General features: G+C 36.5%; 1 protein-coding gene across 10 annotated transcripts in view; it reads left to right on the forward strand.

Annotated features, from left to right (window-relative positions):
• EMSY (EMSY transcriptional repressor, BRCA2 interacting) overlaps positions 1-26,282 on the forward strand; it is a 105,757-nt gene extending 79,475 nt beyond the window's left edge. For 3 of the 10 annotated variants that reach the window (XM_017533032.2, XM_017533035.2, XM_017533039.2), the window contains 9 exons: positions 252-425; positions 2,049-2,247; positions 9,633-9,797; positions 11,553-11,708; positions 13,310-13,351; positions 15,997-16,148; positions 18,288-18,851; positions 19,833-20,333; positions 24,143-26,203. In XM_017533032.2, coding sequence (XP_017388521.1) covers positions 252-425; positions 2,049-2,247; positions 9,633-9,797; positions 11,553-11,708; positions 13,310-13,351; positions 15,997-16,148; positions 18,288-18,851; positions 19,833-20,333; positions 24,143-24,337 — 2,148 coding nt within the window. In that variant the 3' untranslated portion in view covers positions 24,338-26,203. Of the gene's footprint in view, positions 1-251; positions 426-2,048; positions 2,248-9,632; positions 9,798-11,552; positions 11,709-13,309; positions 13,352-15,996; positions 16,149-18,287; positions 18,852-19,832; positions 20,334-24,142 lie in introns of all 10 variants that reach the window. The other 7 variants (XM_017533033.2, XM_017533034.2, XM_017533036.2 and 4 more) reach the window with 5 other exon arrangements.
• The last annotated feature ends 713 nt before the right edge of the window (positions 26,283-26,995 follow it).

Here is a 26,995-nt window from a genome sequence, read left to right on the forward strand (position 1 = left end):
GTAATTTCTAAAAATTCACTTATCAGAGAATAATTAATTCCTTCTTTGGATAGAAAGTTGGTCAGATGATTTTCTAGATCATTTTAACCAAGTCTAGGATTTTTGATTTCCTGGAAACATTATACTTTGTTACATAATCCTCAGCCCTTTTTCCATCATCCTGGTAAAACCTGACTGATTTTTCAGTAAGAGGACAGATTTTATCATTTATATGCTATAAATCTCTTATATAATCATTGACTTCAATTTAGGGAGAAAAGACTATTCAGACAGTGCCAACAGGAGCAAAGCCAGCTATCATCACTGCTACAAGACCCATCACCAAAATGATTGTAACTCAGCCAAAAGGAATAGGTTCCACAGTTCAACCAGCAGCTAAAATCATCCCAACAAAAATTGTTTATGGTCAGCAAGGGAAAACACAGGTATGCTATAAGATATGGTGATTTTTCTTGGCTCTTAAATATTTTCTATTCCTAAAATCCCCAGGTAGAAATTTGAAGGAAAAGAATAGCAGTCTTTAAGAAATCAGATTGTCAAAAGTTATGTTTGAATGTGTTAATTATTCATGTATTGTCAAAACTTCTATTTCTCTTTTCAGTACTTTCTTAAAGATATCTAAATATTTATGCCATGCTGTCAGTGAAGATTATGGGAAAAGAATTTCTTGGAAATACAATTTGCTGAATGTGTATTTTGTGATTTGAGGGGTGTGGTTGAGGGAGGATCGTAGTCATTCAGAATCACTCAAAGAAAAGATTTATTTTATAAGCTACCATGGCCTTCAAAAGCATTTTATTTACTTATAACATAGCTTTGCTTGAACCCTTTATAATCAGTAAGCTAGAGATATATTTGTTTTTCAACCAATAGAAGATAAGGGGAACTTTTCTGAAAGTTTGCCTTGGAATTTGAGGCTCATGATTTAATTATATGTTGCTAGGCTATTGTTTATTCTGTAGGTACTTTGCTTTGAGAATATCGAGGGAAACAGTATAGTTTTGGCTGAGAATTTTTGTAAAAGGTATTCACTTACCTATAAACTACTAATTTACTTTTAGAATCTGTTCCCTCAGAATTATAGCCAAATACATATTTAAAAAAATAAGCTTGTGACAAGTCCATATTACCTATGTAGTTCAGTTGTAATAATTTCATTTGCTTCATCATCTAAGATACGATATAAACCATGTTTTCCTTCTTAACTCTTGGAAATGGATAACTTAATAGAGTCTGAGAAGTTTTAGAGTCTTATATTTGGTAGAAACAAAAATAATCGTGATGAGGTAACAGTTTTTATTTCATGGGCCTAATTGAAATGAAATCCTAGAGTTCAGATTTTGAAGTGGAATGGCCATTTTGAAAATTTTCTCCCATTTCACTTGTTTCAGTGTCTGTTTTTGAGTTTTGCCAGGAGTTGATCCAACATATGTTCCGTGTTGCTTCTGATAGTTGTCTAAATCAATATTAATCTGGGGATTTCTTCAAAGATTACTTTAGGTCCCAAGCAAGTTTACTTTATGAAGATGTGTCAATTAGGAATTTGATTTAGTTTCTAATAAAAAAAAAAAAAACTTAAAGAACATTGGCTCATGCAGATTAGGGTTTTATTTTTATTATATTAATACAAGTTCAGAGGAAAGAAGTCCTGGACTGATATGGCAGCACAAAAATTCTACTGGGAATCTAAATTCCTTGTGTCTTTTTGTTCTGCCATCCTCAACTTGTGGCTATCATTTTACTGTACAGCCTACAGATTGTAAAATGACTCCTGAAGTCATTATAGACAAGAAAAAACAGGCACAAAGATTCTTGTCAGGATCATGGCTATTGCAGTCTGGCATGTACCACTTAAAACATTTTATATGGCTTACACTGTAATTTGTCTGTAGATTGAATTACTCTTTGATGAGCAATGCTATGCCTAAAAAGCATAATGTACAGAATATTTTCCATGCCAGGAAAATATTAGTTTATGACCTAGAAGTGTAGCATTTTAAAATCGTGTTCTAAAATCTCATCTCAATATATTTCTGCTTTTCTTCTAGGTTCTTATTAAACCCAAACCAGTGACTTTTCAAGCGACAGTTGTTAGTGAACAAACAAGACAGCTGGTAACAGAAACATTGCAGCAAGCATCCAGGGTAGCAGAGGCTGGTAATTCATCTATTCAGGAAGGAAAAGAAGAACCACAGAGTTATACAGACAGTAGTTCCTCTTCTACAGAGTCCTCCCAGAGTTCCCAAGGTAAGATATGTTTTACTTCTGATTTATGTAAGTACTACTGACACAGTGCCCAAGTTCTAAAATAGAGGTTTCTTCTATGCATTTCACAACAAACTGTATGTTTTGTCAACTCTTTTGGCTTTTTTGTTGTTTTCGTTTATTGTTAAATCGGTGAGCTGAAATTTTATTTTTAGTAAAGGTTACCATTACCATTCTTTCCTGCATGGCATTTAGATGATGAATCTGTCAGGTAGGTAATATTAAACTGGATAGGGATATGATTCCTAGATGGTAAATTTCATATTCTTCCTGTCTGGTTTGGGTAAGTAGGAGAAAAAGTATGCAAAGAAGTGAATATACATTTTGAAATGGTTGTTGCTGTACCCTGAGAAAGAATCAAGGTGGCTAGACGTAGACTTTAGGTGGACTGTAAGTAGGGTGACCGACTGTATGGGACAAGTCCTAGTTTATGTTGTTCTGGTACAATTATTAAAGTAGTCTCTTTCACTCTGAAAAGTATCCCAGATAATCATATGGTTGTCCTAATTATAAGGAGAGAGAGCTATGAAGCTGGATTCTACAGTAGGGAACTCTGTTTTCAGTGCTGTTTGAATTATGTTACTCTTCTAGGAAGTCCCTTGAAATAAACTCATGATCATAAGCTTTGAGGGCTTCTACAAATCTAGTATTCATGTCTCTCAGTTATCTTAACTGCCTCTTATTGTTGGGTGGTACATTTATGTCTGTGCTTATGTACTCTGATGCATCTAAGCAAAGCTGTTTATCTTTCCATGTTCTTTCCACACCCCATTCCCTCTCTCTGCCTCCCCATTATCCTCTTTTGGAGTGCTTTCTTAGCAACTTCACTTTTCTCATACACAGTCTTCATATTGCACAAACACTACTATTTTAAGTCTTTGGTGGAGTCTTCCCAGATTAGTTTTACATGGTTCACATTGCTAATTAGCCCATTAATTCAATTTGACAATTATTTATTAGTTTATACTACATACTAAGCATTGTGTTAGACCCTGTAGAGGAGTAAAATATAGTTCTTGCCCTCCGGGAGTGTAAAATCTAGATCTAGAATAGGGATTTTAAAAATACACATACAACTCTAATATAAGAATTTTATTAGTAACAAACAAAAATATGCCAAAGGCTGAAAGTTGACGCTTCAGTAAGGAGAGGCAAGGATAAGAAAGGATTCAAAATGTTCACTGAAAATTCATCAATTAAAAATAAATGAAAATCTTGATTTTGTCAAACATAATATGGTACTCATAGAGAGTAGATAGTTTCCTTCAATATATTATCAATGATAGTAATATTTTCTGAATCAGTTTGCTAAGATTGACTTTATCATTCTGTATTGACTATGAGTCAAGTCAGCCAGCAGTGGATACACTTGAATGATGCTTATTTTCCAATCATTTCTTTTGGTCTGCAGTTTCTTAAATAATACTGGCTTTTTTTTTGCCCTCAAGATATATTTTCAAAGAGGGCAGGTAAAATGTTTAGTATGAGTTGATGCAAAAAGGGAACATGAACAGTAGAAGTCTATATATCCATTATCCCAGGTTATTCTTTGAAATTGTTAATCCTTTCCTAAGAGAGCTGTAAACCAATTAGTACTTCCCAAACAAGCCATTCATTAGTTGAATCTTCTGGTTTTTTTTTTTTTTTTTTTTTTTTTTTTGAGATGGAGTTTTGCTGTTGTTGCCCAGACAGGAGTGCAATGGTGTGATCTCGGCTCACTGCAGCCTTTGTCTCCTGGGTTCAAGAGATTCTCCTGCCTCACCCTCCTAAATAACCAGGATTACAGATGTGTGCCACCATGCTCAGCTAATTTTTCATATTTTTAGGAGAGACGGGCTTTCCTCATATTGGCCAGGCTGGTCTTGAACTCCTGACTTCAGGTGATCCACCCACCTCAGCCTCAAAAATCCTGGGATTATAGACATGAGCCACCACCCCGGCTGAATCTTCAGTTTTATTCTAAGAATAGGACATAAGTTTGTGTCTTCAATTTTTATTTAGAAGTAATTGCCATTACTTTTAATGGCAAAACTGCAATTACTTTTGCACCAACCTAATATATCTTTCATTGTATATTTTAAAAATATTCTATGGCAGAAAATTTCACAATTTAGAGTAATTAACTATAAAGCAGATATTTATAATCTCTTCGCTGCTCTCCTTATCTCCTTGTATAGCTGCTTACTACATTCTTACAAAGACTGGGTCTGGGAATATATACGCTGTGATTTAAAGAGAAAGGGATTAAGATGTTGGTTAATCTCAGGTCATGCTGATTTTTAAAGTATATGAGTATTTTCCTACTTATTCAGAATGTAAGTACTACATGGCAGTTTATTTTTCTATTACATTGTTGCTTTTGTAGTTCTTAGCCACTTTTTTCTTTTTAAAGTAACCTTTTCTTTTGATATAATTTCAAAATTACAGAACAGTTGCAAGAATAGTAAAAAGAACTCCTGTGTATACTCTTTACCTAGATTCACTACTTATTTACATTTTTCCCCATTTGCTTTGTTGTTGATTTTCTGCCTCCCTTCTGCTATGTGTGTGTATATTTTTAAAATTTCTTAACCATTTGAGTATAAGTTGAGCTATCATGTTTCTTATATTTACTTACATTTGTAGGCCTATATTTCTTAAGGATTCTTCTTTTTATGACTAAGATACAATGATCAAAATCAAGAATTTTAATGTTATAATAATGTCTAATTTACAATCCATATTCAACTATTGTTAATTATCTAATAGTGTTCTTTATGGTTTTCACCTGTCCTCAATAAAATTCAGATTGCCACATTGCATTTAGCTGCATTTAACTGTCATGGTTTTTAAATTCTCTTTAATCTGGAGTAGGTCTTCAGCCTTTCTTTGTATTTTTGACTTTGATATTTGAAGAGTACAGATCAGTTACTTTGTAGAATATTCTTCAATTTGGTTTTGTCTGCTGTTTCTCATGATTAGATTCATTGGGAATTCCACAGATACGATGTTTTATCCTCAGTTTTATCAGGGGAAACATGATGTCGGTTTGTCCCAGCATAGTTAATGTTAACATTGATCACTTGGTTAGATGATGTCTTTTAGTTTTCTCTACTATGAAATTAACATGTTTCCCTTTGAGATTAATAGTAATTTGTAGGAAGGTATATGGTATAAATATCATGTTCCTCATCAAACACTTATCCAGTAGTTTTAGCATCCATAGATGATTTTCTGAAGTTCATTATTCTTTGCACATTTAATAGTTGGCATTCTACTCTAAGGAAAAATCAATCTTTTCTTGACTTCAGATCCTTTTTCTGGTGACTTCTGCTACACAAGTCCTGGAATAAGGATGCCAAGAGAATGCCTCGATTCCACTTGTGGTTTCTGAGCTTCACCTATTGTCCTCCACCCGCAAGGAAGAGTTGTTTTTATTTTTCAACTGTTTTATTCCTCAACTGTCTCCTTACAGGCTAGAATATAATCTATTTTGAGACTTTCCTTGCAAGAGGATTCATTCTTCTGTGTTAGGCTTCCAATATTGCTTTGTACTATCAACTCTTTTAACATTGACCATTTTATTTTGTATGTTTTGTTTGTGTATTATAATTGTTTTCTTCCCCACTAGGCTACCAGCTTCTCAAGTTTAAGGATTATATTCATCTTCATACATATCTGGTATTTATCAAAGAGTTCAGTTAGGACTGAGAAGGTACTCAGTTAAGTTTCACCAAATGAACAAATAGCAGACCAGCAACCATCATAACTGTGGCATTGGGTTACACTTCAGCCGTATACACGCATTTTTGTTGCCTGAGTCCAAAATGTTGGGTTTTTTTTTTCCTGGAGCTCCCCCTAATCTTGTGAGTGGGCCTTTTAAGTAGTAAGTAGTATACACGACTGTTGCTTAGATATGGATATACAGTTAGGTGACCAAGTCTAATGGATTAAGGCCATATTTGCCTAGGTCACTTACTGAAGATGAGGTCATATGTCTTACATTGTTCCTGTGCTTTTCTTCCTAAATGGGCTTTTCCCCCTTTCTCATTTAGGAATGGGGTAGCCTAGAACTTATTTGGAAATGGGTTCCAGATTTTTTTAAAAACAAAACAAGTATTCAAGATTATTTACACTCCACTTTGTTTCCAAAAGGTTTTAAGGTAGATTAAAATATAAGATTATATTAAGTGAAGTGGAAGAAAGAAAGGAGACAAAACCAAGGGTAGAGATTTATAATGGAATAAGGCATGGGTCAAATACAAAAATGTATCTTGTAAAGACATTGTTTTGAGTAAGTCATAACTCAGTTTCTAGGATAATTTCTTTCTGAAGCTTCATGATCTCAGTAGGTCAAAGTGAGGGTGGGAAATAAATCCAGATTGAGCAGAAACAAACTTATTGCTGAACTTTTGAGAGCCATTATGCGCTAATATGTATATGAAAGATGAAGAGTGGAAGATACAATGTAAAATGTTCCCCAACTTTTTGACCATGGAAACCTTTTTTTTCTTGCAGAACATCTTGAGGAACAAATGTTCTCTGGAACATTTTGGGCCTTGCTGTCTAGGCAATTAAATACTGAGAAGGCCTTGAGCTTATAACAGTGCTTCAGAGGGAAGGTATATATTACATCATAAAAGGGATATACATATCTTAGGTTTAGTTTAGAAGCAATGATTTAGGTGTGCAAGGTATTTGGAATCACTGTATGAGCAATAGTTGGTGGAGACAGGATATTTATCATGGAGAAGAGAAGATGGGGTTGGTTGGGTTGGTGGGGACATAGGAGCTTTGTCAGTTATCTTGAGGACTGTGATGCGGAAGAAGGAAAAGAATTTGTCTTTGTGGATACAAGAACAGATACTAGAAGCACTAAGTAGAAGTCACAACAACACCTGTTTCTACTCAATATGAAAAAACTTCCTGATTGTCATAACTATGCAAGTTGTAAGGAAACTGTCTTAGAAAGTAGTGAGTACTTTGGTGCTGGAGTTCTCAGACCCATGGGAATATTGCGAAGATTTTAGTATAAGATTGATGACAGTATTAAACAAACTTTAAGATCCCTTCTAACTGAGAGGTCTTAAGATTCTATGAAAGTATGATATAGGCCATTTATAAGAGAGACATAGGACATATTTATTCTTCCATAGAGATGTCTTTGTCTTTGAATATAATACCAAAGTGCGTATCTCTAGTACCTAACATGTAGGTATCCAATAAATACTTGTTCAGTGCAGAAAAACATCTGAGGGATAGCAGGCCACCATCTGCAAGAGACACAGGAAATCTAGATGAATGCATACTGCATAAGCACGTTACTGGTGAGATCAAGCTCCTGATGTCCTAGTCATTGCATTCTGTGACTTGGTAGCCAGTAGATTCATTTAGGTCTAAGCATAAACCAAAAGTAGGAGAGAGAATCATTCAAGGATTGGTTTTCACACACTCATCTTGTGTCACAGCTCTTAGGGTTGCTATGGTAATACTTATGATGGTCAGCTGCTCTTTCTGAGTATAGACAGAAAGAGATGGAGGAATCTCTCTAGTACCTACGAGGTGATGTTGTTTGGGATGATGGTCTTTGATAGATGCTTTCCTATGGAAATTTGTTTTCCTTTTCTTAATCTCTTTCTACTTTATTTCTATAAACACAGTCCCTGCCTTTTTGTGGATATTCGATTTGTCTTGTAGGGTTGGTTTCAAAGTCATTCTTTGCCTATATCATTATGAAAATTTCTTAAGTTTGAAAAATTAAGTTGCATAAAAAGAATGATTTCGTAATATCAATTCGCTTACATTTAAATTCTACATATCTACTTAAAATGAATAAATGAAAACTGCTATATGCTTCACATGTCATTTAGTATTGCAGGATACTATCTGGTCTTCTGTGTTTCTGGGGACATTTAATGGAAAATTACACATCTTTAGTGTGGCCTATATTCTACCTCATGTTTTGGGAAGGAAAATATAGTTTTTTCATGGTAATTAAAAATACTAGATCTATTGTATATTTATTTTGTTTTTTTCAGGAAGGCTGTTTTGTTGCAAGAGTTGTTCTCCTTGCCCCAACAGTTTTCAACAACTTTGTGGCTTTAAAAAATATAAGGTTCATAAATTAAGCTTTTATTATGTTTATTTTTGTTTTGGGGGCTACTTGAATTCTTTTCATTCTTCTGTGATGCTTTCACTGACCATCCCAATTCAAAACAGCCTCTGACTTTCTGTTTGTCTTGTTTGCCCTAATCATTTGCTATTTGCCCCAGGCTCCAAATCCATATATCTTTATTTGATGTTTCCCCTCATTATAATCAAATTTAGAAGAAAGAATCATGCCTTTATGTCCCCCACAATTTCCTCTATGGTATCTTGGACAAAGGAGTTGAGGAAGTTCATAATAGTCTAGTCCAACTTGCCTATTTTATAGGTGGAAAACTGAAAAAAAAAAAAGTAACTTGTTGCTTGATTTGATGCAAATTTAGTATTTATATGTGTACCTGTAGAGCATGAATATAATAAGCCTTGGATTAGGGCTGTAATTTATTTTGAAACTAAAGAGGGTCTTAGAATTGAAAACTTCCAAGGTACAATAGCAAGAATAATAAATTTTCTTTTGGCCTTCATAGTTTATAAAGCTCATTTCCATGTATCATTTCATTGTATACTCAGAAATCCTATGAGGTAGAGAGGTAATTTTTTATTGTTCCCATTTTAGAAGTTGTGAAACTGAGACCCGAAGGATCGATTTGCTAATAATTGATAGAGTTGGGGCTACACTTGAACTCCAGATGCTACACTTGTCCTGTTATATCATGCTGCCTAAGTCATCTGTCTTTTCTTGCTGGCAGTGAACAGGATTTCCTTCAATAATTCAGCCATCCAATAAGTGTTGACAGAATGCTCAGGCTGTAATACAGCACATATTTTCAGGTCAGGTGCATTGGAGAAAGTAAGACTCCTACAGCATTTTGTTCTTACTGTACACAAACATGCACTCACCTACACAAATGCATATCTATTTATAATAGCAATTATCACGTTTAATTGTAATTTGTCTTTTTACATGTCCGTCTCCCCAACCAGACCGTGTACTTCTTGAGCATCCTCTGATTATTCTGTTAGCTCCTTTTTATTTTCAATGCCATATGTAGATTCTGACACATAAGTGTCCAGTTTGTGGAATCAATGAATGAGTGAATGAATAAGTGAATTCAGAAGTGAAAGACATTATGCCCTCTAGGGGCTTATAGTCTTCTTGGGGAGATAAAGCATGAAATTTACAATAAATAGATAAAAAAACAGACAAAAAAAATGCTTTTTTTTTTTTTTAAAAGAGAAACTTTGTTTATAGGGTTTGTTTTTTTTTAACTAATATAAAACAGATTCCCAGCCTGTAGTTCATGTAATTGCTTCCCGGCGTCAGGATTGGTCAGAACATGAGATTGCAATGGAGACTAGCCCTACCATAATTTATCAGGATGTATCCAGTGAATCACAATCAGCTACTTCAACAATCAAAGCTCTGTTAGAACTCCAACAGACAACAGGTATGAATTCACATGCTCAATTGAATGAAGCATGTTTTCTCTAGAGATGGGTTGTGCTAAAATACTACCACTGTTATTATTATTACTATTATTTATTATTATTATTATTATTATTGCTATTATTTGAGCACATTTCCCCCCTCTGGACTTGTCTATAATCATTGGTACAGTCTGGTTTGCTTGTTAGTTCAGTAAGATGTACACAGGAATACTGAAACAGATGAACTACCTGTAGAACGGAGAAAAAAATTGACAGCTCTGTCTTTGTCTCCTGCTTAAAATGGACAGTCCTATTGTTTCTTAGCACTAGAAAGGAGTAGTTCCATCACCTCTAAGCACAAGGCTAGATACAGTACAGTAGCCAATTTAAGAATAGCAGGAGGCAGACTGAAGGGCCCTGCCATCTTCCTTGATATTGGCAGAGCAGTTTTGTGATCATAAAACACCTTTAGTGGCCCTTGCTAACATTCTGATTTGTCTTAATTTTATCTTCAGACTTATTTCTTTGAATAGTATAGGTTAGCCACTTGAGCTGTCACACAAAGTTGTCCTCATGTAACAAGATCCTATCAGTATTTCTAATTACTAAATATTGTTGATAACCTCTAGAACAAACCTGTGGAAGTTATACTGACTTTTCTATTATAATAGGTCAAAGATTTTCAGAGTATTTAAATGACCTTAGCCATTATGTCATCCAGCCTTTTCATTTTATGGATAAATAAACTGAGATCTAGAGAGGTTATCCAGTTGGTTAGTGACAGAGTGAGACTCATCTTTTGGTTCCTAGTTCAGTGTCCTCTCTACTTGTAGGGTGACTTTTGTATTTATTTTTTGTTGCTGTTGTTTTACTTATTTTGTTTTAAATGATTGTTCTGATTTTGTCAGGCTATGTACTCAGTGGGTATGAACATTCAGTGGACTTAGTTACTGGTTACCGTTTAGTGTAACTTCCACCTTGTACAATCCAAAGATTACTAGCATTTAATGTATGTCTTTGGTTAATCCTTCTATTGGTGTTATTTTTGGCCTTAGGCATTTCTTCAATTCTTTGTCGTTGACATACCTAGCCATTTCCGATAATGCTTTATAAAGGTGGGGACTTTGAACACATAGATTTTATAGAAAAATTGATAACAAGGTAGAAAGTGAGTCTGTTCACGTAAACCATTCTTGATTCCAGACTGTCATATCAAACATTTTTGTAGAAACAAAGAAGCCATTTTTTTTTTTTCTAACAAGGAAAATTTGTATTCTTTAAGAGTTGTTGAAGACATTGTAACATTCCTTTGGAGATACCTTGAATTTTTAATAGCTCGAATTAAACTGGTCACTGTGTTGTGCTACTCTGGGTAGATGTGTCCTACAGCAAATCATGTTATGTACTGCTTATTTACCCTTCGTTTTTAGGTTAATGAACTCAAGACCACCAGGGAATACCTTGAAGAAGGATATGGGAAATACCTTAAGGGGAGTGTGTACAAGAGAAAAATTCAGTTGCTTGGCTTAGAGCTAAAAGGGAGATGATTTTTGTATTATTGGATATGAGTCCTTCTTACTAGACTGCTGAGTATGGTTATGCAAGTTGCACACTAAATAACCATACATAGCAATCTGCTTTTTTCTTTTCAATTCACTGTCTACTTAGTCATTGCCAGTGTGACACCCCAGAAGTCTGGTTCATTATTCCTGTGGACAACTCTGGTTTTGGCAGTTGTAATAAAAGTTAACTTTTCCCCTGACTTTTTTATGCAGTAAAGGAAAAATTGGAATCTAAACCAAGACAACCCACTATTGACCTGAGTCAAATGGCAGTGCCTATTCAGATGACCCAGGAAAAGAGACATTCTCCTGAGAGTCCGTCAATTGCTGTGGTAGAGTCAGAACTAGTAGCTGAATACATCACTACAGGTAGGTGTCCTCTTAAAACATAGTATTAAGGTAGGAGAACTACCTTTCTGGATTTCATGGGATAATTACTTGGGGGAGAATATATTCTTTATATTTTTAGCTTTTTTCCTGTTTGTTTTCAGAGCAAATTCACATCATTCTTAAGGTTTACCCTGTCTTGAATGACTTGGAAAAAAAATAGGATGTTATAAAGTTTTTAAGTAATATAAAACTACAAGTCAGCCATAAATAACATTTGTGAATACACAACAGTTGCAGGGAGAGGATAAAATATTTTTTGTCTAAGAACGAGGGTTTTTTGTGTGTGTGTGACAGGGTCTCCTGTTGCTCAGGCTGGAGTGCAGTGGCGTGATCACTACTCACAGCAGCCTCAACTTCCTAGGCTCAGGTGATCCTCCTGCCTCAGCTTCCTGAGTATCTGGGGCTACAGGTGTGTGCCACTATGCCTGGCTAATTTTTTGTATTTTTAGTAGAGGTGTGGTTTCACCATGTTGCCCAGGCTGGTCTTAAATTCCTGGGCTCAAGAGATACATCCACCTTGCCCTCCCAAAGTGCTAGAATTACAGGCTGGAGCCACTGCACCTGGCCTAGAATAAGCATTTTTATGCATCAGGATTTTTTAGTTTTGTGGGAAGGGGGGTCAAAGGGGAAAGAAGGAATAAAATCCAACCCTTTTAATATTTTTTAAAAATTAGAAAGCCTTGGCTAGGCACAATGGCTCATGCCTGTAATCCCAGCACTTTGGGATGCTGAGGCAGGCAGACTGCTTGAAGTCAGGAGTTTAAGTACAGCCTGGCCAACATAGCAAAACCCCGTCTCTCCTGAAAATACAAAAATTACCAGGCGTGGTGGCACTTGCCTGTAGTTCCAGCTACTCAGGAGGCTAAGGCATGAGAATCGCTTGAATCTGGGAGGTGGAGGTTGCAGTGAGCTGAGACCACACCACTGCACTTAGGGAGACTGTCTCAAAATAAAAACAAAAACAAACCAAGAAACCCTTAAATCCATGTAAATACAAGTTCTGGTGGAAAGCAGATTAGGTATTTGTTTAAAATGTGGTCTGGCAGCAAAACACCAAGATGTTTAGATGGCATATACAGAGAAATAAAACGAGATAGATGATTTTTCCCCTATTCTGATGAGACCACACCTGGAATACTGCTTTCTCTTTTGAACACTATTACCTTGAAATTTGAAATAGTCCAGAGAGTAGTACTGTGACTAATTAAGGGTTTAAGAAAGATGACTTGTGAGGCAATATGTAGATGACTCCTATCTTAAGTTTTTTTTTAGCAGTGATTACAGGAGAACATAAACTTACAGATATTTGAAGGACATAAATACCAAAGAGAAAAGGAATTTGTTGGCATCATTGTAGGAGATAATATTATTAAGACTAATGGGTTAAAATTGCCAAAGGGTAAAATCCAGGTAAGATATGGAAAGCCATCTAGAATCTTTCTTTAGAGATATTTAGCAGAAAGTTAAAGCAGAGGCCAGTATTCTGGGGAACTTAATATTAACCTCTGGGGGTAGACTAGATTATCACATGGTGAAGAGATGAAAAGACCTATGATTTCTTCCCTTACTTATCCTTTCAGAACGCACTGATGAGGGGACAGAGGTTGCTTTTCCCCTTCTAGGTAAGTGGTGTGCATCCATTTGTAGTATCACTGAAGGTAAAAGATGATTGTTTTGGGGGGAACCACTTAAATGGATGCGCTCTACTCTCATCTGGTAGAGGAAAGGTAAGCTCCACTTAGTGAAAGGAAGAGAGATTTTTCCTTTTGTAAAATAGTGGAATTATTTCTCAGAAATGAGCATTTTGACACTGCAACAAAAGAGTTCTTTAAAATAACAAAATGGCTGCTTTATGGTGTTTATATGGCCCAGATAAAGTCACTTCAGCTATTTTCCAAGTGTTTATTCTATGACCTTCTCTCATAATCTCCACCCATCATATCCGTAGCCATGTTAAGCATTTTCTTTTACTTAAAAGCCAGCTACTTGGCCTGCCCCTTGTATCATTTTGTAGTAGGTATTAGTTCTTACTTTCCTGAACTCTGGAGAATTACTGTGAAGTAATTTATAATTGAAGGAGAGTTATTTTTAAGTAGATTTAGTTGATCTTTTTAAAATCCATTTCACTTCTTAATAAAAAAAATACTTAATGTAATAATTATGAAGATTAGTTTGGGCAGTAGAAGTGTTCTATATAATTGATAATTTCATCTGAAATGTATTATTTATTTTCACATGTCATTCATTTTCAATGCTTTTATTTAAAAACTATTAATCTGCTTAATTTTAATATTATAATTTTTTTTTTTTTACCCAGTCATATTGTAAACTGTTTAAGTCATTGTTGTTTTAATGTAAACCTTAACTATCATTTTTTCGGTTATGTTGAACACTTATGGAAGATTTTATTAACTCAACATAATTTAACATGTGCATATAAAGCATACTGTGATATATAGTAAGATACTACAGTACATTTATAAAAGAATACTGGTGATGCTGCCTATAATCTCAAATCACATGTAGATATACAGTATGTATAGCAACAATAGAAACACTGTTGTGAATAAAGATAGAATGTGCCATTAAAAAAAGCCCATTTGTATGTCATTGGATAGTTTTAAAGCTAGTCCTTATAATACACAAATGGCATTCTTACTTTGATTTCCATAGTGATCATCTTATTCTTGAACACCCCACTATGACTTTTCTAAACAGAAAAGCAGTGCTATTTGAAATTGTAGATCAGGGTATTTGAACATTAGAATTGTGGATTATTGAGAGAGTTTCAGTAATCCCAAAATCCTTAGCTAATTTACAGATATGTTGTATTTTATCTGTTTCTAATTCAAAGGATTAGTTTCCCAGTCACCATAGCATTTTTAAAGCTCTGTAGACTGTGTAAAAAGTTGAGGTTGAGGCCGGATATGGTGTCTCATGCCTGTAATCCCAGCACTTTGGGAGGTCGAAGCAGGGAAATCTCTCGAGGCCAAGATTTCAAGACCAGACCTGACCATCATGACAGAATCCTGACTACTAAAAATACAAAAGTTAGTCTGGTGTGGTGGCACCCACCTGTAATCCCAGCTACTTGGGAGGCTTAGGCATGAGAATAGCTTGAACCTAGGAGTTGGAGGTTGCAGTGGACAGAGATCGTGCCACTGCACTCCAGCCTGGGTAACAGAGCAAGACTCTGTCTCAAAAGAAGTAAATAAATGAATAAAAAGTTGAAGTTGAAGCTGGTAAGATTTGATAGATTTGTTACTTCATGAGACAAGAGAATAAGAATAGAGTTTTTAAAAGGTCTATATTTGTAAAAAGGTCTATTCTTTGAAAAGAATAAGACCTTTGTAATAAGAGAATAAGAAGCAGGGATGTTTCCTATACTGCACTGTTACCCATTCGTGTCAGATGAGCTGAATTTGAGATGATAGAACAGATTTTTCTATTATTTTGTTAACTCTTTATATTTGTTTAGTACTTTATAGTTTAAGGACCATTTTTCAATCTGTTACTTCATTTGTAACCACCTCTTCTAGGTAGAAACAGCAAGCTTTTATTATCCCATTAAAAACAAAGTCAAACAAAACAAAACCTCTTAGGTTTTAGAGGCTAATAGAAGGTGAGTGACCTCTTCAAATTCACATGGCTGGTTGGTGGTAGAACAGGACAGAATCCAAGTGTGATTCTTGGTCCAGTTTATTTTCTGCAGTCTCACCCAGACCTTTAGATTTTTAGGAACTGTAAGGTTGTGAGACAGAATCACTTAATATAAAGGAGTGAATGCTACTTACGTTTTTATTGCATGTGGAACTGAGACCAAGAGATTAAAGAACTTGTATTGCATTACTTTCCTTAAAAATACTATTTTGGGATTACAGAAATCGATTACTGCTCTGTTACCTTAACGGGATGAAAGTCATTGGAGAAAGTGAGTACAGCTCACGAGAGGATGCAACTTTAAGGGGTTTATTCCCTCTTTGTGATAAGAGTTTTCACAGTGCTTCCATATACATTTCTCATCTCATCCTTATAATAGCTCTGTTATTCCCATTTTGCAGATGAGGAAACAGTCTCAGAGAAGATAAGAGACTTTCTTAGAGTCACACAGCTCATAGATGGGCAGACTGTGGTCTTCTGCCTCCTAGTTCACAATACTACACTTTCTTTCTGTGATACAAGCTCACAGACATTTGTTTAAAATGACTACTGGTTACAGATGCTGTGGTGATTTCTGGAGAAATATCATCACCTCCTCTATTTTCAGTCAGCCATCGCTCCCAGCCCCAACAGCCTTCCCAGCCCCAGCGGACCCTGCTCCAGCATGTGGCTCAGTCACAGACCGCAACACAGACTTCGGTAGTGGTGAAGTCCATCCCAGCATCTTCCCCTGGAGCAATCACCCACATTATGCAGCAGGTTGTATCTCTTCTTTTTCTTCCTATCTTCTGAAACTGCCCATGCTTGAAATAAGATTCAGTGTCATCTTGTATTTTAAGAGGAGAAATAATGAAATGTAGAGTGTTGGTGTAATTCTTTTCTAAGAAATGAGTAAAGGAAATGAATTAAGGGTCTTACCACCAGAAAATAATTCTGAAACAATGTTCTTAAATCTGTGAACTCTAACCATTTCAAAAGAGTGAGAATGTCTAGATGAATCTAATGACATCAGAATTGGTCACTGTTTTTGTGTATTTTATTGTGGAAGAATTTATCATGAGGTAAATAAGACATTCAAATGAGAACATTTGGCTGGTTTAGCTGTTTGCTGCTGGGTCTGTTTTGTTTTGTTTTGCTTTTGTAATGAATCCTTCCTCTTGGTAACATTATGAATAAGTAGGAAAATAAATATTTGATTTTTTTTAACTATAAGTGGTCAGTTACAGAGGAAATGCAGCAGAAAGTTGAGAATATAAATCTAATGTGAAACCGGACATCTGGTATTAAGAGGAATGGGGAAAAGGAAAAGTATGTTGATAGGTTGATTTTGTGTCAGATACTGTATTTTGAGCTTTACGTATATTAACTTATTCAGTTCTTACTATGATCTTGCAAGGTTGGATATATTATCCCTCTTTTACAAGTGAGGAAACTTAGGCTCACTTCAGTAAGAAAGTAAGAAACTTGCTCCAGGTGGCAGAGCCAGGATTTAAACCCAAAGTGAACTGCCTCAGTTAAATAGTTATGTCATGGATATCGTGATTAAAGCATGACTTATTAGTAGTAGTCACATAAGTCACCATCATTCACATGGTGATGAATCTAATTGTAGGCAAACTACTTGAAAGAAAGGCAATGAAAAATGTTGAATTGAAAGGCTGTATGTGCAAAGTCATTATGGTATAGGGGAGAATTACAGTTGAATCTCAAAATCTTATAGTTTAGAATTTAAGTGTTGCATATGATAAGGCAATAGGAAGGTAGGGAATAGGTTGGATCTTGTTATGTCACTGAGGGAAGCCAACTGGCTGAAGGTTTTGTTGGGTGGCAGGTCTCAGCCTGGAGTCTGGCCCTCTCCTGGCAGGTCCTGACACTGTCCTTTCTCCAGACACCTAGAGAGGTCTGACAGGCTGACCCTAACCTGTCACTCAAGATGATGCCTCCTCACAACACCGAGCACTGACACTGAGCACTCTCCTTTCTACTAACAGGAATGCTCTTATCCCCTCCTCCATCTCCTTCCCTCCTGGGAGCCAGGGCTCTAGGATGCTATTGTCTGGTGGGCCTGGGAGCTGAGCAAAGGAGTGAGGAATGCTAGTCGAGAGATGCTTCCTGCAGACCTTGGTGAAGCCTGAAGAATGACCTCCACCCGTGCAGGGGGCTCTCTGTGGGGACTGGGACAGGCATGGGTCTCAGACAATCTCCCTGACCTTCCAGACAACACTGGACGTACACATGGCCACAGTGGGCTTCTCTGAACCTTGGCTTTTCTCTGGACCTCATGCCTTGGTTGCTGCTTTCAGACAGGGTAACATCATGAATTGGCCGGACAGCTGTTTCCTCAGCCAAGGAGCATTTCTCTTCTTTTTCCATATTAGACTGTGCTTGCAGGGCCACCTTATTCTAATCTGTAAGTTCTGGATCCTCTAAGACTTTTCTTATAGTAGTGAGTAAACCAGTTTTCGAAGTACTTAATGTCTGAGAGTTGAAATTGCAAGAGTTTCAGTCTAAAGCTCCCTGAGGTTTCTTGGTCTTTCTAGGTTCTCCTGAAATTTTTTGAATGAATCTTTTACAGCTAGTGCTCGACTTACGACCATGATTGGTTCCGACAGACCGGTCATAACACAATTTGGTTGTAAGTTGAGTAGGCTATATGCACGCGGAGATGGTAGTGCTGCCGGAAGCTGGTCCACACTGTCGTACGCCCAGCTGGGCAACGTTTGCGCTGCCAGACGCGGAGCAGTCGTGGCTAGCGATTGTGGTCGTAAAGTCGAATGGTCGTAAGTTGCATAGGTCGTAAGTCGATCAATACCTGTAAGTCTTTTTCAGTTAAGAGGAAAATGTAGCAATGCAGATGTTTTTCTTATTTCATTCTTACTTTGTGCCTTTTTTACTTAGGCATTAAGCAGTCACACTGCTTTTACCAAACACAGCGAGGAACTTGGAACTGAGGAGGGCGAGGTTGAAGAGATGGACACTTTAGACCCTCAGACAGGTCTGTTTTACCGATCTGCCCTGACTCAGTCACAGTCAGCTAAACAGCAGAAACTTAGCCAGCCCCCGCTGGAACAGACTCAGCTGCAAGTGAAAACTCTGCAGTGCTTCCAGACTAAACAGAAGCAGACCATCCACCTGCAGGCAGACCAGCTCCAGCACAAACTCCCGCAAATGCCCCAGCTTTCCATCAGACATCAAAAACTCACCCCTCTCCAGCAAGAACAAGCACAGCCCAAGCCAGATGTACAGCACACACAGCATCCCATGGTGGCCAAAGACAGGCAGCTTCCTACCTTAATGGCACAGCCCCCGCAAACTGTAGTACAGGTGCTTGCAGTGAAAACTACGCAGCAGCTCCCTAAACTGCAGCAGGCTCCGAACCAACCAAAAATCTACGTGCAACCCCAAACCCCCCAGAGCCAAATGTCGCTCCCAGCTTCGTCAGAGAAACAGACGGCAAGCCAGGTAACAGAATATTGATAGCATGCAAAGTTAAACTTCTCTGTTCACGGAAAAAAAAAAAAATGAGACCATCACGACCCTATCATGATTATCAGTGCTTTCTCCTGGCAAGAGGAAACCCAAAAGCCTCATTACGCTGGTAGTACTTTGCCCCATCAGAAGGTTGACATTAGGGAAGAAATGCACGCATTAATATGTAGGAAGAAAAAAAAGCATAGCATTCAGAACTTGGTTTTCCAGGCAGTTTTTACTGAAATCACTTCAGCATTGACCAACAGTGCATAGAAGCGATATCTTTAAATTATTTTTATTTTTTGGTATAAAATATTTATTTCCATGCCCGTAAACTCTGATTCCTGTGGCAATAATGCTAAGTAAATAGCAGCCTTTAAAGGAACTTCACTGAACATCTTTCTTTGTAGTTTGTATCATAGCCATCTACTTAAATTTATTTTTTAGGCTTCTCTTCTAGATTACAGAGGAATTATTGGCGGATAATTGAAAACAAAATTATGTTAGCAAAGCCAGTCGCTCTGGAGTGATATATATTTATGTATATATTATAAATACATATATATAGAATATGTTTATATACATGTATTTTGAAGCAAAAGATTGGAAAAATATTCTTTTTATTTTGAAAAGCAGAAGATTATATGAAATAATTTGAGCCAGGTTGAAAGGTGTACTGTTTAGGGATATAAATCCCAAAGGAAGACTAGGCCACTGAGACTATTTTTTTCTTTATTGCTATAAACCTTGGCTGGCTGAACAAAGGTTCTTTCAACCCCTCCTCTTTCTCTAGGTTTTGTAAAAGCAACCAGACCCTTCCTATTCAGCCCTCTTTTTAAAACAGCGAGCTTCAAAACTGTCTTCCTAGTATATAGCGCACGAATGTTTCTTTTGCCATATTGTCTGGGGTATTTGATTAGGTTTTCTCAAAGAGATGTAGCTATAACACACACAACCCCAATTTATTTTCAGGTGGAGCAGCCAATTATAACCCAAGGATCCTCTGTTACAAAGATAACTTTTGAGGGGCGCCAGCCTCCCACAGTTACAAAGATAACTGGTGGCAGTTCTGTGCCTAAGCTGACATCACCAGTTACAAGCATATCTCCCATTCAGGCCTCTGAGAAGACAGCAGTGTCTGACATTTTGAAAATGTCTTTGATGGAAGCTCAGATTGATACAAATGTAGAACATATGATAGTGGATCCCCCAAAGAAGGCTCTTGCCACTAGCATGCTCACTGGTGAAGCAGGATCATTACCGTCCACCCACGTGGTGGTCGCAGGGATGGCGAATTCCACTCCCCAGCAACAGAAATGTAGAGAGTCCTGTTCAAGTCCATCCACTGTTGGCTCTTCCCTAACGGCAAGGAAAATTGATGCACCAGCAGTGCCTGCGACAGGCCAGTTCATGCGTATTCAGAATGTAGGCCAAAAGAAAGCCGAAGAGAGTCCAGCAGAAATTATCATCCAGGTAAGAACTGGAAGGAAAATGAGAAATCTTGGGCATCTTGGGGGTTGTGGGTTTGTGTGATATGTTTTTGACTTGACACAGGAAGAGTCAAGCCAAGACAGCAAGAAGACATAGATATTATCTTTGAGATGGTGTTTGACAAATTTGGTTTAATATCTATTACAAAAATACAAATTTATTTATTTTTTGGAAGAGAATCTGAAAATTGATGGACATTGTCACCCAGCAAAATGTAAAGGCAATGAAGGACCCATGTGTCAGTTTGATTTTGTAAGATACAAGCTATACTTGAAGTTATACTTGCCAATGTGTCAATTCATTAAGTCAACCCAGAAAATAAGAAGTCCCTGGGTTCAAATTTTGAATATTTCAATTTTTGCTAAAAAAATTCTGGAATGTAACTGGATTGCACTTCTCTTTCAAGTTAATTTTGGGGACCCTTTTCTCGAAAGAACAGTTCTTGTTCTTGATCCAAATTTATGACTCAGCATAATCAAACCTCAACTGCAATGTCTGCAGAGACATGTTCTAATGGAGTATTTCTCTCTTTTTTTGGAGACAGAGTCTTCTCTGTCCCCCAGGCTCCCAAGTAGCTGGGACTACAGGCGCATGCTACTACACCCAGTTAATTTTTTGTATTTGTAGTAGAGACAGGGTTTCACCGTGTTAGCCAGGATGATCTGGATCTCCTGACCTCGTGATTGGCCCCCCTCAGCCTCCCAAAATGCTGGGGTTACAGGTGTGAGCCACCGTGCCTGGACAAGGGAATATTTCTAAATAATGCTTTATATTTAATTTGGGACTAACCATGAACTTTACTGTTTATTTCAATCATTGATATTAAAAAATCTTGTTTGGTTACTGTCATCCCTTGGTAAGTACAGGCTAGTTGACACACTAGAATTATTCATTGATAATAGATGGTACCTCACATTCCCTTGATTCTAAAAATCATCTTTTGTCATGTGTAGTATATCAAGATCAAAGAATTACTGAGTCCAGGCTACCCCTTGCGAGGTATCAGGTTGTTTTCTTGACATTTGTCATTTTTTTCTAAATATATATGTAACTGAGAATGTATCAGAGCAGCATATTTTAGTTAATTGAGAATTTGGATTTATTGAAATATGAGTAGACTAGGATTTACCATCAATTCATTATGGTAAACTTTGTCTTTGCCATGATTCCAAGCTATGGGAGAATGCAAATTGACCAATGTTATTAAACCAGTGAAGATAGAATTAAGTATAGAGGAAATGCTTAAAGGCGGGTAGAAATGGCCATTGAATTATTAAAGTCATTTGTTTCCCTTTGAAAAACAAATGTAAATGAAGTAAATATTTCTTGACAAAATGATTTGTGATTTGTATTTTCCTTTGAAAGAGGTAAAATGTGGTGGGAAAAGAATGGTTTTCTGGCTTTGCCATTCATTATATGATTTTGGGCAAGGCCAAAATAAGGTTAACATTATTTTGCCTTGGATTTCTTATCAGCAAAATGGGAATAAGTAATGCCTACTTTACAGGATTGATGTAAGGATTATACAAAATTAAGTACTTAGGACAGTACCTGGCTCATAGTGATTGTCTAACAGATGGTAACTATTACTGTTTTTACCAAAATTTATTGTACCTACTGGGGGCTTAGATTGCTGTACTCACGAAATTAAAAATCATTTTGAATAGCTTATTTGGGCATTATTTTTCTGTACTTCATAAACAAGAATGAAAATGTAATTCACTTCATGTATCAAGGATGGTAGTTAATGTATAGGTTCTTTACAGAATTCTCAGCCAGCTTTTAGCTAGGTATACTGTGTCAGAGGAGTGATTAAGGACAGCGGAGTGATTAAGAACCAAACTTTTGGAGTCAGATTCCTAGGTGTGATTTCTACCTGTACCCATTATGGGTACTTGTGAGTTTGGGCATCTGAATTAACCTGTGTATCTCTGTTTCTTTACCTGTGAAGTGGAAACATTAACATCTACTTTACAGGGTGGTTTTGAGGATTAAGTGAGAAAATGTATATAAAGCACTTGGTCAAGTGTCTATGTAGAGCAATGCTCAATAAAGATAGCTCCTATTATTATACTCATGATTAATATATTGTTAGAGCATTTTCAGGTCTTACTAGTTATGTTTAGCTTTGATCTGAAGTATTGGTTTGCTGAGTACAAAGTGCTTTGGTTCTAGAAGAATGCTCTATAAAAATTCAACAGATTTGATATTAAATGCTTTGAATGAAAAGCATTGCTCTTTGTGGACAGTCTGTATTTTACTCATTGGTTGGTTGTTCATTCATTCATTCCACATATATATAACTACTGTGTTCCAGGCACAGTGCTAAGTGCTGAGAATAGGGAAGTAAAGAAGCTGTATCCTCTATTGTAAAGAAGTCTATATATGTGGAATTCATAGACTTTTAGAACTGCAAGGATCTTCACAGTATATCATCCAACTGTCTTATTTTACACAAGATTAACGTAAGGCTCAAAGAAGTAGAATGACTTGCTCAGAGGCCCTCAGCAAGTCAGAGACAGAGCTGAACTAAAAATCTAGGCTTCTTGACCTTGTCTAATAGTCTTATACTATTATCAGCTACGTGGAAGAAAAGAGCAGAAACAAACAGAACTTCATAACTCCAGAATCAATATGTAGGCATCTTGCATTATTTTCTTGATAGTAAAAGGTTATTTTGGTCAGATATATTTGCAAAGTGCTGATACTCAACTTTGTTCTGGGGTTTTTAATGTTAAAAATGTATATTTATTCATCAGATGTTTATTGAGCATCTGCTATGTGCCAGGCCCTGTTCAAAACTTTGGGCTTCTAGCAGTGAGTAAGATTGTCAAGATCTTTGCTCTGTTCACTTCTCTTGGAGCTTACATTTTAAGAGTAAGAAACAATGTAACATGATAAATGGAATGAACAAAAAATGTAACAGAATGTAATAGAGATGGGGTGGGTGGGATGAACCCACTACTTTTGGTTTGGTAGTCATGGAAGAAAAGCTCTTCTTCCAAACATTTGAACTGAGTTGAAGATGTCAGGACAGAGCCAACTATACCATGATTTCGAGGAAGAGTATTCCAGGAAGAGGGGAAGGACTAGTACAAAAGCACTAAGGTACAAGAGAGTTTGGCATGAGGCTGGGAGCCATGGTGAGGTGTTTGGTTGCATGTGAAGTACAGTAGGAAACAATTTTAGAGTTTTAAACAAGAATATGACATGAACGGATAAAACTTTTCAAAGGATGTCTAATAAAGATGAGGAAAAAGAACCTGACAAGGCAGCCTACCTGTGGTATTTACTTACACAGAGGTCTATAGCAAGTGTTCATCTACTACTATTCGTCTTGCAGATAATAAAGGGCAAAATTTGACTACATGTACATTTACATTTGCTTAATAATCAAATGAAAGTTTCATTCAAAGTTTGTCTCTTGAATTAGGCAATAGATTTCAGCCTCCTTTGTTAGAAGAGGCACCATAAAGGAGTGGAAAGATCACTTCCAGTTGCCTAAGATTTAGATTTGAATCCTGGCAAATCTAAATCCTTCACTTTGGTGAAGTCACCTACCCTCTCGGCTTCCTCATTTGCAAGTGGGAATAATCATTTCCTTATAGTGTCGTTACAGGGATTTAGTAGAGTATGATATGTGAAAGCACCTTGCACAGTGCCTGGCGTGTAGTAGTTGTCTAATAAATGTCCATTTTCTTTTTTTTTTTTTTTTTTTTTTTTGTATTGTTGGGGAAATGGTTCTGTTACCTTTTCTTACCATAAAGATTCTCCTATGTCTTCTCTTCCAGGCTATTCCTCAGTATGCTATTCCTTGTCACTCCAGCTCCAATGTGGTGGTGGAGCCCAGTGGGCTTCTTGAGCTAAACAACTTCACTAGTCAACAGCTGGATGACGAGGAGACAGCAATGGAGCAGGACATAGACAGTAGCACGGAGGATGGAACTGAACCCAGCCCTTCTCAGAGCTCTGCTGAACGGTCCTAGTGTTTTGGACACAATAGTGCACTTTAAAACCTGCTTGGTTACCAAGTGTCCAGGGAAACTCTCGTATTTTGATGTATAAAAAGAGCACTTTGCCCATACTTAGGCTGTGGACCCTAAAACAGCAGTGTTTCAACAAGATATTGCTGCAGGAGCAGCATTTTAAAACAAGATAAAACTCACAGGGGAATGTACTTTTTTAAAAAAAAAAATGAGAAAAAAAAAAAAAAAGCTGCACATTTACAGTGACTTGAGACCTAGTCTTCTTTCTCTGTTGGATCATGGCCGGTGGATAAGTTTTGTCTTGCAGTGGAAAGAGACTTTTCCTGTGCATGTTTCTCAGCTGGTTACTACTGAGCAAAATACCATCTAAAAGGGGAATGTGAATAGTTGTATTTTGAAATGATGTGTCAGGAAAAGTTTTTAGAAAATTTGTATGTTTTTGCAAATCCCTGGAAGTGTTGAATTGGTTAAAATTTTACATTTGCTCAGTTCATAATTAGTTTATAAGTACCTAGAAAAATACTGGCATTAAAGAATCCTTGTTGGATGGTAGAATTCAGATCCCTAACCAGTGAGAAGTGCTTTTTGGGTGGCTTGTGCATTCTCATCAGTTGTGTGCTAATTTATTGTATTGTTCCTTTGTGCTCTAAGCAGCACACTTGCCTTCTATTTATTTAAGTGTAAACATTTCAAAGCAGGCCGTACTCCGTCTGGCAAATTTCTTGTAAACCAGGATTGCGTACCCTTTCCATCGTCCTCGTCTCCCCACTTTCCTTTAAGAAAACTTACTAGAAAATGTTTCGTTGCAAAGCAGAGGAAAAGAAACATTTTCAGGCCTAAAGGAAATGTTCAGTTATGTTAAGAAAACAAATTATTCATTCATATGATGCTTTCTTAACGTTGAAATTGCACATTCACATTGGACTGAGACTTTGAAAATAACTTTTACATACTTTTGTTTAAGCCCCTTTGAAATGTATAAAAAGTTCATTTACAGTTCTAAATGTAATGTTTTTAAACATTCTACCTTTTTAGGACACAGTTTGTTTAAGCAATATGTTTTGGTCTTGTGATCACTGTCTGTCACAAGTAGAGGGGTAGAGTGAGAGGGGTAAGGGGGTGGGAGGGTAAGAGTTTTGACAAGTTGTGGCAAAGGAAACTATACTTTTCATTTTTAAAAATGTAAATAGAAAAGTTTTTAACGGTTTTATATAGATTTCACTATAAATAAGCATTTTAAGACTGACAAATGTTGAACTGTACATACATTTATCAGCATAACTGCCCAGTTTTTTTGGTGCTGAAGTACTGTAAGTAGAATTCATCAACAGTCTCCTAATTTTTGCATCTACATCGGGGGGAGAAAAGCTGTGATACTGTAGTTAATAAATTCCCACTAGAGTGACACTGAAGATTTAAACACAAGCATTCGTAAGATGCACTGATCTCTGGTGGTTGTCACTAGTTCTGCTAGGTGATAGTGACTTACCCATAGATGGAGCTGTTGGATATTATTTTATTGTACAAATTCATGTTTAAAAAACTTTGTGACTGTTTCTAGTTAAGTAATTTTTTAAACTTTCTGGGTCATAGACTTCTTTGGAAATCTGATTAAACTATGAACTCTCACCAAAAGATACACATGCAACATGTTAAATACATGTTAGACTTTGCATACAATTTTGGGGGCTCATGGGCCTCTAAGCCTATCCATGTATTCCAGGTTAAGCCCTCTGTTATGGTCAATCCATTACTTACAGATGTAAGTTTTTATAAAATTATAAAATAAAGTATCTTTTAAATATTCATGGATCAAATAACAAGAGCAAACCTGAATAAAGTTATGTTTTACATATTTTGGCAGCATAGCATACCTGTGTCCCTTGAGAATTTAGCGTTCATATGTTTCTGCAATTGGAATGGCAAATAAAACTGGCATCATCTACATTTTTAAAAATTACAAATATTAAGAAATTATCAAGTGAGATTTTAATTTTTTTCTTTTAAAGGTACTAATTTCAAATAGAGCATGCATCCATTTATTTATTCAACAAATATTAATTGAGCATCTTCTGTGTGACAGGTAGTATTCCATGCACTGGGGATACGGTAGTGAAGAAACAGGAAATCCTATCCTTACGAAGTTTATAAACAGGGCTTCCTGCTGATGAGCTGATGAAGTGGATACAAGGAATGAAGATAGGAGAAAATAAGAATAATCCTTACGTTTTTTCATTAAGTGGATAGATGGTGATGCCAATATGGATTTTCAGACATCCCTTTACTGAAAGTCTTAGCATTATATGTATTAGTATTCCATGTTTAAGTACATAAATTAAAAGTAATTTAAAGTCATCTCTTTGAAGGATATTAACAAATTACGATGCAAATGCTACAGAATTTTTAAAATTCTAACAACTATTAGGCAGCAATAAGAAAAATCCATTTGGTTTAAAGTAAACTTTAATAAGTGCCTAGTATTGCAGATGCAGTTTATGGTGAACTTAGAGGATTAAAAAACGGGGGACTTCATTGAAAAGCGGGGCTTCATTGACATATTTACATGCCATAAACTCACCCATTTAAAGATACTGTTTTAATAGTTTTAGTATATTCACAGAGTTGGGCAACCCATTACCACAATCAATTTGAGAACAT

Source organism: Cebus imitator, unplaced genomic scaffold (assembly GCF_001604975.1).
Source record: "Cebus imitator isolate Cc_AM_T3 unplaced genomic scaffold, Cebus_imitator-1.0 Scaffold79, whole genome shotgun sequence".
Classification (NCBI taxonomy): Eukaryota; Metazoa; Chordata; class Mammalia; order Primates; family Cebidae; genus Cebus; species Cebus imitator.